The sequence below is a fragment of the Vipera berus genome (assembly GCF_964194415.1).
Source record: "Vipera berus genome assembly, chromosome: 7".
NCBI classification, from domain to species: Eukaryota; Metazoa; Chordata; class Lepidosauria; order Squamata; family Viperidae; genus Vipera; species Vipera berus.
Window position 1 is genome coordinate 8877340 of NC_138209.1, and position 14885 is coordinate 8892224.

The following is a 14885-nucleotide window of genomic DNA, read 5'->3' on the forward strand; positions in this document are numbered from 1 at the left end:
GCACTTAATGACTGAAGCGATTCACCTAACATCTGTGGCAAAAAAGGTCATAAAATTGGGTGTGATTCACTTAATGACTGCCTTGCTTAACAATGGAAATTCCAGTCCCAATTGTGGTCATAAGTCAAGGATTACCTGACAATCTTCATTGAATGTACAGTGGTTAAATGGCCAGATAAAGATCTAAGAGACTTGAGGTTGACGTCGCCATCAAAAACCTCTCTGGCTGGCTTTGGAACAATCACAAGGGGAAAAGGAATCCAGGTAGTCCTCAATTTAGGGCCACAATGGAGCCCAAAATTTCTCTGCAAAATTTCTCTGGCTAAGTCAGACAGTTTTTAAGTAAGTTTCCCCCCCCCCCCCCCGCCACCAATTTATGACCTTTCTTACCACAGTTGTTAAGTAAATCACTACAGTTGTTAAGTTAGTTACACATTTGCTAAGTGAATCTGGCTTCCCCATAGACTTTGCCTGTCAGAAGGTCGCCAAAGGGGATCACATGACCTCAGGACACTAACCGTCATAAATATGAGTCAATCAATCAAATATATATATATATATATATATATATATATATATATATATATATATGTGTGTGTGTGTGTGTGTGTGTGTGTGTGTGTGTGTAAATTATTCAAATTGCTAATAACCGTCATAAATATGAGTCAATCAATCAAATATATATATATATATATATATATATATATATATATATATATATATATGTGTGTGTGTGTGTGTGTGTGTGTGTGTGTGTGTGTGTGTGTAAATTATTCAAATTGCTAATAAAGAATTTCCCAAATTATATATGAGGCTCAGCCAATCTCAATGTATACATGGTTGTACTTTGACAATAAAGGTTCATTCATTCAGTTGCTAAGTTTCTGAATTTTGATCCCATGACCATGGGGATGCTGCAACGTCCGTAAGTGTGAAAAATGGTCATAAGTCGCTTTTTCCCAGTGCCGTTGTAACTTCGAACAGTCACCAAACAAATTGTAAGCCGTGAACTATCTGTTCAGACCAAACCCCTTACGTGTGAGTTTCCAGAGTTTACATGGGTTAGGGATTATGGGACTTGTAAACCAAAACATCTATAAGGTACCAGATTGGAAAAGACTGTTCTAGTAGGCTTTCATTTTTAAAATTCAGGGTTTATAATATCTTCTTCACTGCTTTCTGGTCTTCCATCCAGCCAAAGAACCTCATCACTAAGAAGGAGCTGTTGGCTGTGGACCGTGGTACAGAAGACAGCCACCTGATCTATGAAATAACAATGGGACCCAAATATGGTTACGTGGAGAAGAAATTGCAGCCGGGAAAGATGGTGACTACCTTTACCCAAGGTATAAGCCATGTTGGCATTTGCTCATTGGCGTCGTGCCTCTTTGCTAGCCTAGTCCTTTGCTCTTGGAGGAATGGAAGGAGAGGCTGAATGAACCTGGATAATATAGAGAAGATTGAACATGACCCACCCATTTTTTTTGGCAACAGACCCACTTGGGGAAAAAAAGTAGCAAAGCAGAACTCTGATTTTGACAGTTGGGGAAAATGTCTATGGAGATTCTCAGTCATCCAGGTCATGGTTGCCCCAAAGGTGCTTTTCCAAAAAGGCAACTGGACTTCCTTGATTTTTTTTTCTTGAAAACACTTCGCTTCTCAACCAAGAAGCTTCTTTTTTTTTAATCCCATTTATATCCCGCCCTTCTCCGAAGACTCAGGGCGGCTTACAATCTAAGAAGCACAAATCAAATGTGCTTAGCAATAGCCTTCATTCTATGTATATGCCTGCTTATTAGGGCTTTTGCCCCCTCCCCCCCAAGCAGCATTATTACAAAGTCAGCTTATTGCCCCCAACAATCTTGGTCCTCATTTTACCTACCTGGGAAGGATGGAAGGCTGAGTCAACCTTGAGCTTGGTGGGATGCGAACCTGCACTAATTGCAGGCAGCTGGTGTTACTTAAGGAGGCATTAGCCCACTGCTCCACCAAGGCTCCAAGAAGATTCAGAACCGAAGAAGCTTCTTGGATGAGAAACGAAGCGTGTCCTAGGGGGGAAAAAGCAAGGAAGTCCGGTTGCCTTTTGGAAAAGCATCTTTGAGATGACAGTCAGGGAAGACACGCGGAGATCCACCTTCGTGTTTTGTGTTCAAGGTGGTTGCTATCACTGACTGGATTCCCACCTCATTGTGAGCCATGGTTTATTTAACTGCAACGGTTGGACCAAGCCACAATTGGAGGGCATCATGCACTAGGCTAAGCTCTAACCTGGCTTACAAATTAGGATTTTTGGATTGACCCAGCATGCAGAGACAGAACCTTAATGCTTAATGCTAACCATCCAATCCCATAGGGTTACTATATATATATCACATGAGGAACTTGATAAGAGTTAATTTTTGTCTTTTATTTCTGAAACTCCCAACTCCTCAAACTGAGAGGGAATGTCTAAAATTCTTAGATTCAGGAAAAAAGAGGAAACATTTCCCTTCTGTATCAATGTTCTGTTTATACAATTCTTCTCTAATTTCAGTACTTAATTTTTTATGTTGCTGTGGTTCCAGTCTGGTGCTTTCTTCCTTTTTTTTTTAAATAACAGTCCTAAAATATCTTTTTGAAACTCAATGACCGGTATTCTGAGAGTGGCCAGATAGATCCTTAGAAAATAATTAAAATATGGTCAGTTTGATTTTTCCCTTTCCTAATGAGGCACAAAATAGAGTTTGTTTTTATGGGTTGCTCACTGGAGTCGGCAATTTCATCGACTGCTGCAGCCCTTAAGAACCTTGTTTATTTGGTCATCCTTAGTTGAGGCTCTGTTAGGCTCTAGATCAGACATGTCAAACACAAGGCCCGGGGGCCAGATCCGGCCCGCGGAGTGGTTTCATGCGGCCCGCGAAGCCATCCTGGAAACAGTGAGGAAACGGCCCCCACTGCCTTGGCCCTGGCCCAGAGACCCTCCTCCCGCCAGAGACCCTCAGATCTGTCCCACTCCTGCCCAGTCCCTCATAGGCACCCTTGATGCGAACGATGTAGAGCTGGCCACGCCCACCCAGTAGGCCATACGCACTCTAGCCACGCCCACCCAGTAGGCCACGCCCACCCTGGCCATACCCACCCAGCCCCCTGAGGGCAACCGCAATGCTGATGCGGCCCTCAATGACATTGAGTTTGACACCCCTGCTCTAGATGAAATGAATAGTGTTCCCCAGCATGGATCATTTTACAAAAAAAATTGCATTTATTGGCTGAGATAGGGTGAAATCCCCTTTGAGCAACAGGGATTGTTCTGTAGCCAGATTAGATTAGCGTGGAGGCTATCATCGTGGTATGCAAAGGATGTAAAAAAAATGACCTTTGATTCCTGGATTAATTGGTTGAAGTCTTTTTCTGACAGAGGACGTGAATTTGGGATTGATCCAATACGTGTTGCACGAAGAGAATATTCAAAGGACAGAAGATAGTTTCCAGTTTCTGGTGAAGGACAGCAAACCGAGTATTGTCACTGATAATATCTTCCATATTCAATGGTCCCTTATCAGCTTTCAACAAATGAGGTACCCCACTTACCACCGTTTTCTCAATACAATGCATACATGTAAATTATTCGGCCATTTGACTGAATTCTTACTGTTACGATGTTTATAGTCGGCAGCTAGCAAGTTCCTTCTTTCTTACGGATGGCGGCTTTAATGTACCTTATTTCAGAAAATTTAATATTTTAAGTAAACCACATATGAAAAACCGCTTTGAATCAGAGTAAAAACTTCTGGAATGTCATGTGACACAGTGTGTGGTATGCTGTTGCTAGAAAGCAAAGATGCTGGAAATAATGGAATAACAGAATAACATCGTTGGAAGGGACCTTGGAGGTCTTCTAGTCCAACTCCCTGGTCAAGCAGGAGACGATTACCATTTCAGACAGATGGATATCCAATCACTTAAAAACTTCCACTGGTTAATTGTTCTAACTGTCAGGAAATTTCTCCTTAGTTCCAGGTTGCTTCTCTCCTTGCTTAGTTCCCATCCGTTGCTTCTTGTCCTGCCGTCAGGCGCTTTGGAGAATAGCTTGACTCCCCTTTCTTTGTGGCAGCCCCTGAGATATTGGAACGCTGCTGTCATGTCACCCCTAGTCCTTCTTTTCATTAAACAAGAAAGTGACGAGGAAATTGCAAGCCCCTCATGTAGGAGAAGAGAGATGCAAGTGGACCATGGATGAAGAAGTGGGCTTAAATGTTCATGTGTTGAACAAAGCGTTTCGCATTCATTTTTACCTCAGCTAGTGGTATATTTATGTATGATTTGTTGATAATGTGCTCCAAGAGGTTTTATTTAACTTGCCTGGTGTTGCATCTGGGCTTTTGCCAAGTTGAATTTCGGTGCGTTTCTCTCTCTTATTGTCCTTTTTTTTTTCCCTGGAGTTGAATTCAGTGAATTTGATTAGATTGAATTACCCCAAATGAAGGCAGATTTCACGTTTTCAATAAAACGAAAGCAAGCACATTTAAGTGAATTAAGTTGTTATAAATTGCAAGTTGACTTCTTCATTTGCTACTGGGAACAATAGACTAAAAGACACACAGGATAAGCTTCCTAACAGAAGTCTTGACATAAATACCAAATTGGGGACGGCTCATTCCAATGCATTCCTTTGTGATCCGCAAATCTTGGGTTGTTCCTATTCTGTGACCTGAAGGAAGCCATTTCTGTCCCTCTTTCTTTCCAGCTACAACATCAGTGAAAAGGCCGGTTCCATCAGTGTGGCTGTGAAGAGGGCAGGAAACCTCAAACAATATGCTATTGTCCTGTGCCGCACAGAACAGGGAACGGCCACCTCCGGTTCAAGTTCTCAGCCAGGGGAACAGGACTACCTTGAATTCGCTAGCCAGGTGGGTGCAGGAAATTTATTGTATAGCCCAGTAGAAGTTCTGGAACCAAAAGGCTTGTCTCAATTTAAGGAACACTGGGCTAGACCAGGGCTTTTCAACCTTTTCACCCATTGTACCACTTTTAGGATATGGCAACATCCGAGTACCACCAGTCGCTAGCAAGGTGTCAAAAACTTGATGACCAAAAAAAGGAAAAAAAATGATGAAGTACAGGTAGTCCTCAACTTACAATAATTTGCTTAGTGACTGTTCAAAGTTACAGTGGCATTGAAAAAAGTGCCCCCCAAGCCACAGCCGAGCAAGACGCCTGCCTGCCCGCCCGGCGGCGCTGTTTCTCCTGTCCAAGGTTTTCATTGTTGTGAGCATTTCTGTTGAGGATTGGCAGCAGGGGTGGGGTGGGGTGGGGGTTTGTGTTTGGTTTTTATTCCACCCCCCCTGTCTGCTGGGTGGTTGCAGCAGGTTTTGGTCACTGCACATGACCCTGGGACACTGTGACCATCATAAATATGAATCAGGTGCCAAGCATCTGAATGTAAATCACAAGACCCTGGAGATGCTGCAACATTCCAGCTGATCAGCGCTTCTTCTGGGCTCAGAAGCACCAGGATCAGCACCGAGCTCCAGCTGGATCCTGGCGCTGATCCTGGTGCTTCCACTGAGCCCTGACAGCCACGAAGAAGGGCTGATCCTGGCGCTTCTGCTGAGCCCTGTAGCTCCAGCCGTCTCTCGCTCAGGCTTGTGCAGTGCTGCCACTGGTTCAGCTCATTCCCCTCCCCTGCTACCACTTTTCTAGGATGGTCGCGTACCACCTGCCAGGTGCCAAGGTACCACAGGTGGTACCCGTACCACTGGTTGAAAAGCTCTGGGCTAGACTACCTCCTAGCATGATCAGGAAATTATGTTGAGGCAACAATCATCACTGAAGATCAAGCTTCTGGCTGTTTGTGGCAGAGGTCTCCAAACTTGGCAACTTTAAGACTTGTGGACTTCAACTCCCAGAATTCCTCAACCAGCCATGGAATTCTGGGAGTTGAAGTCCACAAGTCTTAAAAGGTGAGTTGAAGTTCACAGAACTTAAAATTGCCAAGTTTGGGGAACCCCTGGCTAGCCTTAGGGAACTCAAAAGCTCATGCCAGAGTACCCCAGCTATACTGAAATCGAGACCTATAAAAGGGAATTTCTTACCCTGCGTTCAGGAAGAGGGAACTTGAGTGGGCAACCGGAACATTCTCTGAATGAGTGGCTTCAAAACACAATAGCCCTTGTGGCTGAGGGATTATGGGAATTGAAGTCCACATGTTCGGAGGGCACTCACTGAGACAGTTGCTACATACCACTGTCTGGGGATGTTTGGAAAGTTTAAATTTTATCTCGATCCATGAGACCCGAGCTCTAGTATTTCAATGGCAAGGGGAAGTGTATCATGGGATGTGACTAATGAAGCTGTCGGGCCTCGGGAGCCTGACACTCGAGGGGGGGTCCCTCCGCCTCCCCGGTGACCCCCGCCTACCGCCCGCTGGACCAGCCTGCCTCCTCGGGGAACTGCGGCTCTGTAGCGGCCTGGGAGACTCCAGGGGCCGCGTCGCCGTTTCCGCCGCCCTCGCCCGACGCCGCACACCAGCTGACAACGCCTGGCGGCGCGTCGGCGGCCCGGGAGGCTCGGGAGGCCGCGCCGCCGCTTCAGCCGTCCTCCTCCCCCGCCGCACAACAGCTGACTGTGCTTGGCGGCTCGGCGGCGGCTCGGAAGGTTCGGGAGGCTGCGCCGTCGCTTCAGCTGTCCTCCTTCTCCGCCGCGCAACAGCTGACTTTGACTGGCGGCGCGTCGGCGGCTCGGAGGGCCCGGGAGGCCGCGCCGCCGCCCCGGTCGTAGCGGAGGTAACGAGCAGTCCCGCATGTACGCAATGGCACATCCGATGGGTCTGAGGATCACGAGTTCGGAGAGGACCCGATGGTAAGCGCTCCGGTGTGCCCTTTTGTGCTGCCTGTGGTGTTGATAAGCCCACGAACAGGCGAGAGGAGGGAGTGTAGGGCTTTGGTTGATACAGGCAGCACGCGCTGCCTCATTAGCCTGGTGATGGCAAGGGAGGCCGGTATCCCCCTTCAACGGCTCCCCAAACCTATCCGATTTCAGCAGGTAGACGGGTCCCTTTTGGGTGGAGCACCTATTACGCATGTAACGGCACCGGTGAGAATGGAGTTGGGTACACACTGGGAGACTCTCTGGTTTGTCGTGGTGCCGTCTATGACGGAGGCGGTTATCCTGGGGCTTACGTGGTTGGACAGGTGGGGCCCCACGGTTTGGTGGGAGGGGGGATGCCGACACCTCCGTCTCGGGACAGGGCCCCAGCCTCCTGCAAAGCATTCCTTCATGGGTCCGGAGGGGATTGGTGGGCCAGAGGGGGCCGCTGGGGTGGGAACTGAGTTTGAGACACAGGTGCCACGGGAGTACAGCGATCTCGCAGATGTCTTCGATGAGAAGGAATGTGATGTCTTGCCACCCCACCGCCCGACGGACTGCGCTATTGAACTGGAGCCGGGGGCAAAACTGCCGAAACCCCGCATGTACGCAATGGCACCCCGGGAGATGCAGGAGCTTCGTCAATACATAGACAAGAACCTGCGGAGGGGGTTCATCCAGCCCGCTCGGTCTAAGATGGCGGCCCCTGTCTTGTTCAGGGAAAAGAAAGACGGGACCCTAAGACTGTGCGTTGATTATCGGGGGGTTAACGCGGTATGTGTAGAGCACTTGTACCCCCTCCCTTTGGTGAAGGACCTTTTAGCTCATTTGGCTACGGGCCGGGTGTTCACCAAGTTAGATCTCAGGGAGGCGTACTACCGTGTCCGGATTAAAACTGGTGATGAATGGAAGACGGCTTTTAACTGCCCGTTGGGGAGCTTTCAGTTTAGGGTAATGCCGTTTGGACTGCAAGGAGCCCCCGCGGTCTTCATGCAGTTGATCAACCAAGTCCTGCATGACCATTTGTACCGGGGGGTCCTAGTCTATCTTGATGACATCCTCATATATTCGTCAACGCTGGAGGAGCATGTCGCCTTAGTCCGGAGTGTGCTGACCAAGCTGAGGGACGCCCAGTTATATGTGAAGCTCTCTAAATGTGAGTTTCACAAGCCCCGGCTGGACTATTTGGGATATCGGGTGTCCTCCAACGGGGTGGAGATGGACCCGGGGAAGGTGGAGGCTATCCAACAGTGGCAGGCCCCACGGACCCGGAAACAATTGCAGAGCTTTCTAGGCTTTGCTAACTTTTATCGACAATTTATTCCACACTTCGCTTCCATTGCCCTGCCGCTCACGGATCTACTGCGGACTAAACAGTTGGCAACATTGCCGCGGCCAGGGCAGAAGCTTGCGTGGACCACTACATGCCAGCGGGCTTTTGAGGCGCTCAAGGCGCAATTTGCTAAGGAGCCCGTCCTACAACACCCGAACCCTGACCTGCCCTACGTAGTACAGGCTGACGCAAGCGATGTGGCTGTTGGAGCTGTCCTTCTGCAACGGCATGCAATGGGAGGATTACGGCCCTGCGCTTACGCCTCCAAGAAGCTAACAACCGCGGAGAGGGCTTGGGCTATCTGGGAGAAAGAGGCCTTCGCGGTCCGCTGGGCCTTGGGGACTTGGAGACATCTTCTGGAGGGGGCTAGCCAGGAGTTCGAGGTTTGGACGGACCATAAAAACTTGGAAGCCCTGCAGACACCCCGCCGTCTGTCTCCGAAACACGTACGGTGGGCCCAATATTTTCAACGCTTCCGGTTTCGCCTCAAGTATGTGCCCGGGGGTAGAAATTTCCTGGCGGATGCCTTATCTCGGCTACCACAGTACGATTGTCGGAAAGAGGAGGTAGTACAGGCACTGGTACCGCCGCCCCGCCCGGTAGAGGAGACGGAGCACAAGGCCAATGTCGTGACAGACGGTTTCCTGCGGACCTGTAAGGGGGCTTTGGCGACTGATGAATGGGCACAGGCGCACCCCGACACCCTCTTGTTGCGGGATGGCTTAGCTTGGCACGGGGCCAGGCTGTATGTGCCTGCAGCGGCACGGGATCAAGCGCTCTATCAATGCCATGACGCCAGGCAGGCAGGTCATTACGGGTTCGTGAAGACCCTGCATCTGGCCCGCCGCCAGTTTTGGTGGCCGACCATGATACGAGATATTGAAAGTTACGTGCGGAGGTGCCGCATTTGCACAACCACGAAGTCCTCTACTAACAAACCGGCGGGTCTTCTGCAACAGGTGGCAGACCCCATACGACCCTGGCAGGACATTGCCATGGACTTTGTGGTCGAGCTACCGGAAAGCAGGGGATATAACGTTTTGTGGACAGTAATAGACTTGTTCTCGAAACAAGCCCACTTTATCCCCTGCAAGGGGTTGCCTTCAGCCCGTCGACTGGCCTGGCTGTTTGTCCAACATATATATCGTCTCCACGGGGTGCCACGACGTATCATCTCCGACCGTGGGGTACAGTTCACGGCCCGGTTCTGGAGGGACTTCGTGCGTTATATTGGAGCAACACAGGGCCTGAGCTCGGCGTATCACCCAAGCACAAATGGAGCTGCAGAACGTGCAAACGCGGCGGTGGAGCGATACCTGCGTTGCTACGTCTCATATCAGCAGTCTGAATGGGCGAATCTGCTGACCTTTGCGGAAGTAGCCTACAACAACGCAGTGCATAGCAGCACTGGCTTCTCCCCCTTTAAAGTAGTCTCAGGTTATGAATTCGTCCCCATTGCCGGTTGTGAACAGGGTGCCCCGGCATCCTGCACACCTGGGGAGTGGATGCACCAGTTGGAAGAAGTGTGGGGGGTGGCAAAGAAGGCGTTAGAGCGGGTTACAGAAACGTATAAAGAGCAGGCAGACAAAAAGAGACGGCCATTTGCACTCCCTAAAGTAGGTGATCTTGTGTACCTCTCCACGAAGTACCTGCGGCTACAGGTGCCCTGCAAAAAGTTAGGCCCCAAATATCTCGGCCCATTCCGAGTTATACAAGTGGTAAACCCTGTCACCGTCAGGTTGCGGCTACCCCCCCTCCTTGGGAAGATACACCCCGTCTTCCACAGTAGCCTGCTGAAACCTGCTACAACTGCCTCTGTGGCAGTGGGGGAGGGCGGCCCTGGGCCTGTATACGGCAACCACTACGAGGTACAGGAGATCTTGGACTCCCGGAAACGGAGGGGACGAGTGCAGTACTTAGTGCTCTGGAAGGGATACCCCATGGAGGAGGCCACCTGGGTGCGGGATGGGGATGTGTGCGCACCACGCCTTCTCCGTGCGTTCCACCAAAAACATCCAGGGAAGCCGAGAGGGATCCAGGGGGGGACAGCAGGCCACATAACGGAGCACTCACCTCTCTCTTCTTGCGTTCCAGGTGGGCCCCTGGTAGAGGGGGCAGCATGTCGGGCCTCGGGAGCCTGACACTCGAGGGGGGGTCCCTCCGCCTCCCCGGCGACCCCCGCCTACCGCCCGCTGGACCAGCCTGCCTCCTCGGGGAACTGCGGCTCTGTAGCGGCCTGGGAGACTCCAGGGGCCGCGTCGCCGTTTCCGCCGCCCTCACCCGACGCCGCACACCAGCTGACAACGCCTGGCGGCGCGTCGGCGGCCCGGGAGGCTCGGGAGGCCGCGCCGCCGCTTCAGCCGTCCTCCTCCCCCGCCGCACAACAGCTGACTGTGCTTGGCGGCTCGGCGGCGGCTCGGAAGGTTCGGGAGGCTGCGCCGTCGCTTCAGCTGTCCTCCTCCCCCGCCGCACAACAGCTGACTGTGCTTGGCGGCTCGGCGGCGGCTCGGAAGGTTCGGGAGGCTGCGCCGTCGCTTCAGCTGTCCTCCTTCTCCGCCGCGCAACAGCTGACTTTGACTGGCGGCGCGTCGGCGGCTCGGAGGGCCCGGGAGGCCGCGCCGCCGCCCCGGTCGTCCGCCTCCGCACGGCTGACCGGCGGAGGCTCGGGTCCACTCACGGCGGTCGGGGGGGGTTCGGGACCTACGGGGGATTCGTTAGGGGACAAGCTCCTTCCCGCCGCGGTGCCTGGGTGGCTAGGAGCTTCGGGTGTAAATGACCACAGGGGGTTTCGGAGTAGGGCACGGCAGGGAGTTGGTGAGGGGGTGGAGCACGGTGACGGCAACGCGCGAGAGGAGGCTTACCTGGTTGGGCGGCGAGCAAAGGGATTCGTAGGGGTGGGGTGGGGCAGTTATAGGGAATGGGAGGGCGTGGGCGTGTTTGGGTGGAGTATGGGTGGGGGTTTTGAGTGTGTATATAATAGCGTTGGCTGCAGATAGCGGCCAACGCTGGCTTTGTTTCTTGTTGCGGCTGTTGCCTTGAAGAATAAAGTGCTTGCAGATCGCATCGGAAGTCTCTCGTTCCTGTGTTCGGCATTTTGCCCTGCTTGCTGCAGGACGAGCTTTGACAGAAGCGTGAACCACGCGTGCTTAAGACTGGCAGTTAAAGGTTTGATTTGACCCATACTCAGAGCCGAGATTATTACAAGTCTTAAAAAAAAACGTTTCACTATCCTGATGCTCATCTGCATAGCACTGAGCCGAAATCAAATCTGTCAGTCCTAGTAAAGACGGAGTATTCACTGACTTTGGAATACCTTTCTCCACCTCTGGGTGAAGTCCATGCCCAGCCCTGCTCTCACTTTTCATCCCATCCAGGTGCAATTTGATGAATGGGAAGACTTCAAAACCTGCACCATTGTTATCAACGATGATGCCGTCTTTGAAGGGGTAGAGAGTTTCACCGTTGAGCTGAGTATGCCAGCGTATGCCTTGCTGGGGGACATGACTGAAACCCAAGTCTTCATTAACGATGCAGAAGATGAGCCCACCCTCCAGTTTGACAAGACGGTCTACCACACCAGTGAGAGTGCCGGCATCCTCCCCATCCCCATTGAGAGGAAAGGTTTGTTGACACAGAGGAACTGCCCATAGAAGGCAGTCGTGTTTAGTTCAGGCTGCAGAGAGTCCTCGACTTAACGATCAGAATTGAGTCCAAAATTTCCATTGTTTTTGTTAAAAAGCAACAACATTTGATTGGGTTTTTTTTACAATAACAATCTCCAGTGTCTGGTGTACAGCATGTTCTCTTGGTTTATATATATTTGAAAAAAACCCACAATAATAATTAATTAACAGTCCGTAATGATCAATTTTGATAATTCCATAACTGGTATATTAATTAATCATACATTTCTTTGATCTTCCCTTTTCCGAATTGTATTCTCCTTCTTCAACCTTAAACAGATACAATTCATTAAGAAACTACCGTATATACTTGAGTATAAGCCGAATTTTTCAGCCCACTTTTTGGGCTGAAAAATTCCACTTCGGCTTATACTCCAGTCAACAAAAAAACTTACCGAGGACTTGTGCTCGGCCGAGGCTTTGGTGCTTCCGGGATCGCGCGCACCTCTCCCAAGCCACCGCCATCCGGAGACCTGCCGAAGTTTGGGGAGGTTTGGGGAGGTGCGCGCGCACCTCCCCAAACCTCCCCAAACGTCGGCAGGTCTCCGGACCTCCGCGCCTTGCCTGCCTGCTTCTTTCCGCAGCGGAAAGAAGCAGGCAGGCAGGGCGCGGAGGAACGGAGACCTGCCGACGTTTGGGGAGGTTTGGGGAGGCGCCCAAACCTCCCCAAACGTCGGCAGGAGGAACGGAGACCTGCGGAGGTTTGGGGAGGCGCCCAAACCTCCCCAAACGTCGGCAGGTCTGCGCGGAGGAACGGAGAACTGCCGACGTTTGGGGAGGTTTGGGGAGGCGCCCAAACCTCCCCAAACGTCGGCAGGTCTACGCGGAGGAACGGAGACCTGCCGACGTTTGGGGAGGTTTGGGGAGGCGCCCAAACCTCCCCAAACGTCGGCAGGAGGAACGGAGACCTGCCGACGTTTGGGGAGGTTTGGGGAGGCGCCCAAACCTCCCCAAACGTCGGCAGGTCTGCGCGGAGGAACGGAGACCTGCCGACGTTTGGGGAGGTTTGGGGAGGCGCCCAAACCTCCCCAAACGTCGGCAGGAGGAACGGAGACCTGCCGACGTTTGGGGAGGTTTGGGGAGGCGCCCAAACCTCCCCAAACGTCGGCAGGTCTGTGCGGAGGAACGGAGACCTGCCGACGTTTGGGGAGGTTTGGGGAGGCGCCCAAACCTCCCCAAACGTCGGCAGGAGGAACGGAGACCTGCCGACGTTTGGGGAGGTTTGGGGAGGCACCCAAACCTCCCCAAACGTCGGCAGGTCTGCGCGGAGGAACGGAGACCTGCCGACGTTTGGGGAGGTTTGGGGAGGCGCCCAAACCTCCCCAAACGTCGGCAGGAGGAACGGAGACCTGCCGAGGTTTGGGGAGGCGCCCAAACCTCCCCAAACGTCGGCAGGTCTGTGCGGAGGAACGGAGACCTGCCGACGTTTGGGGAGGTTTGGGGAGGCGCCCAAACCTCCCCAAACGTCGGCAGGAGGAACGGAGACCTGCCGACGTTTGGGGAGGTTTGGGGAGGCGCCCAAACCTCCCCAAACGTCGGCAGGTCTGCGCGGAGGAACGGAGACCTGCCGACGTTTGGGGAGGCGCCCAAACCTCCCCAAACGTCGGCAGGAGGAACGGAGACCTGCCGACGTTTGGGGAGGTTTGGGGAGGCGCCCAAACCTCCCCAAACGTCGGCAGGTCTGCGCGGAGGAACGGAGACCTGCCGACGTTTGGGGAGGCGCCCAAACCTCCCCAAAGGTCGGCAGGTCTCCGTTTCTCCGCGCCCTGCCTGCCTGCTTCTTTCCGCTGCGGAAAGAAGCAGGCAGGCAGGGCGCGGAGGTCCGGAGACCTGCCGACGTTTGGGGAGGTTTGGGGAGGTGCGCGCGCACCTCCCCAAACCTCCCCAAACTTCGGCAGGTCTCCGGACGGCGGCGGCTTGGGAGAGGTGCGCGCGATCCTGGAAGCACCGAAGCCTCGGCCGCGCGCAAGTCCTCGGTAAGCTCCGGGCGGTCACTTGCTTCGCATCTCCTGAGGGAAGGGGGGGCGACTGGAGCGGGCGTGTTTCCTCGCCTGCTGGGCGCCGCGATTTGCCCGGGGAACGCGCGGGCCCCGAATGGCAGCGTGGAGCGAGGAAGCGGACAGCCAGGGCTTCCCCGAGAGCCGCGGCCACACAGGGTATTCCTGTGTATTCAGGCTTGCAAAATGGCGGATCGAGCCTCTGCTGGCGGCAGAGGCTTGCAGAACGGCGGATCGGCTTATACTCGAGTCAATAACTTTTTCCAGTTTTTGGGGGTGAAATTGGGGGTCTCGGCTTATACTCGAGTCGGCTTATACTCAAGTATATACGGTAATTTCATTCCGAATTACCTGCTTCTTTTTCAACATACCCATGATCGAGATATAATTACGATTACTTTTAAGAAAAAAACCTTACATTTTAGCAAACGAATCGCGCGAGAAGTATGTTTCTTGATCATTTTTAATACGAAAAAATAAGCAGTATTCTTTTTTTTCTGCAATATATTGTAGGGGATTCTAGCAGCATCGTCTCTGCCATATGCTACACCATCTCCAAAACTGCCAAAGGCAGCAGCGCATACGCCCTGGAGTCTGGCTCAGACTTTAAGTCCCGGGGAATGTCCAATGAGTATCGGGTCGTCTTGGGGCCTGGTGTCACAATGACAACTTGCGATGTGAAGCTGGTTGACGACAGCGAATACGAAGAGGAGGAAGAATTTGCAGTTGCTCTCACCGATGCGTCCGAGAATGCTCGTCTTGGAAGCATCGCTTCGGCTAAAGTTCTGATCAGCGGTCCCAATGATGCTTCTACTGTATCGCTCAGAAGCGCAACTTTTAGCATTAGCGAGGATGCAGGTATAATGCGGGAATTATTTCTCTCTTGCAGTATGTTGTATTATCCCGTTTACATTTAATGCACAAAAAAAGTACCCCTGTTTTCCCGAAGGTAAGACCTACCCCGAAAATAAGCCCTAGCTTGATTTTTTGGGGGGTGGGCCTAATATAAGCCCTACCCCCCAAAAT

The 14885-nt window shown here is 52.1% G+C and overlaps 1 protein-coding gene across 1 annotated transcript in view; it reads left to right on the forward strand.

Moving 5' to 3' along the window:
* Window positions 1-14885, forward strand: part of FRAS1 (Fraser extracellular matrix complex subunit 1) — a gene marked incomplete at its 5' end in the record, with an annotated part of 282197 nt that overhangs the window by 208807 nt on the left and 58505 nt on the right. Inside the window, 5 exons of the mRNA XM_081333331.1 lie at window positions 1196-1346; window positions 3398-3557; window positions 4727-4889; window positions 11554-11800; window positions 14373-14717. Of these exons, the coding sequence (XP_081189457.1) occupies window positions 1196-1346; window positions 3398-3557; window positions 4727-4889; window positions 11554-11800; window positions 14373-14717 (1066 nt within the window). The remainder of the gene's footprint in view (window positions 1-1195; window positions 1347-3397; window positions 3558-4726; window positions 4890-11553; window positions 11801-14372; window positions 14718-14885) is intronic.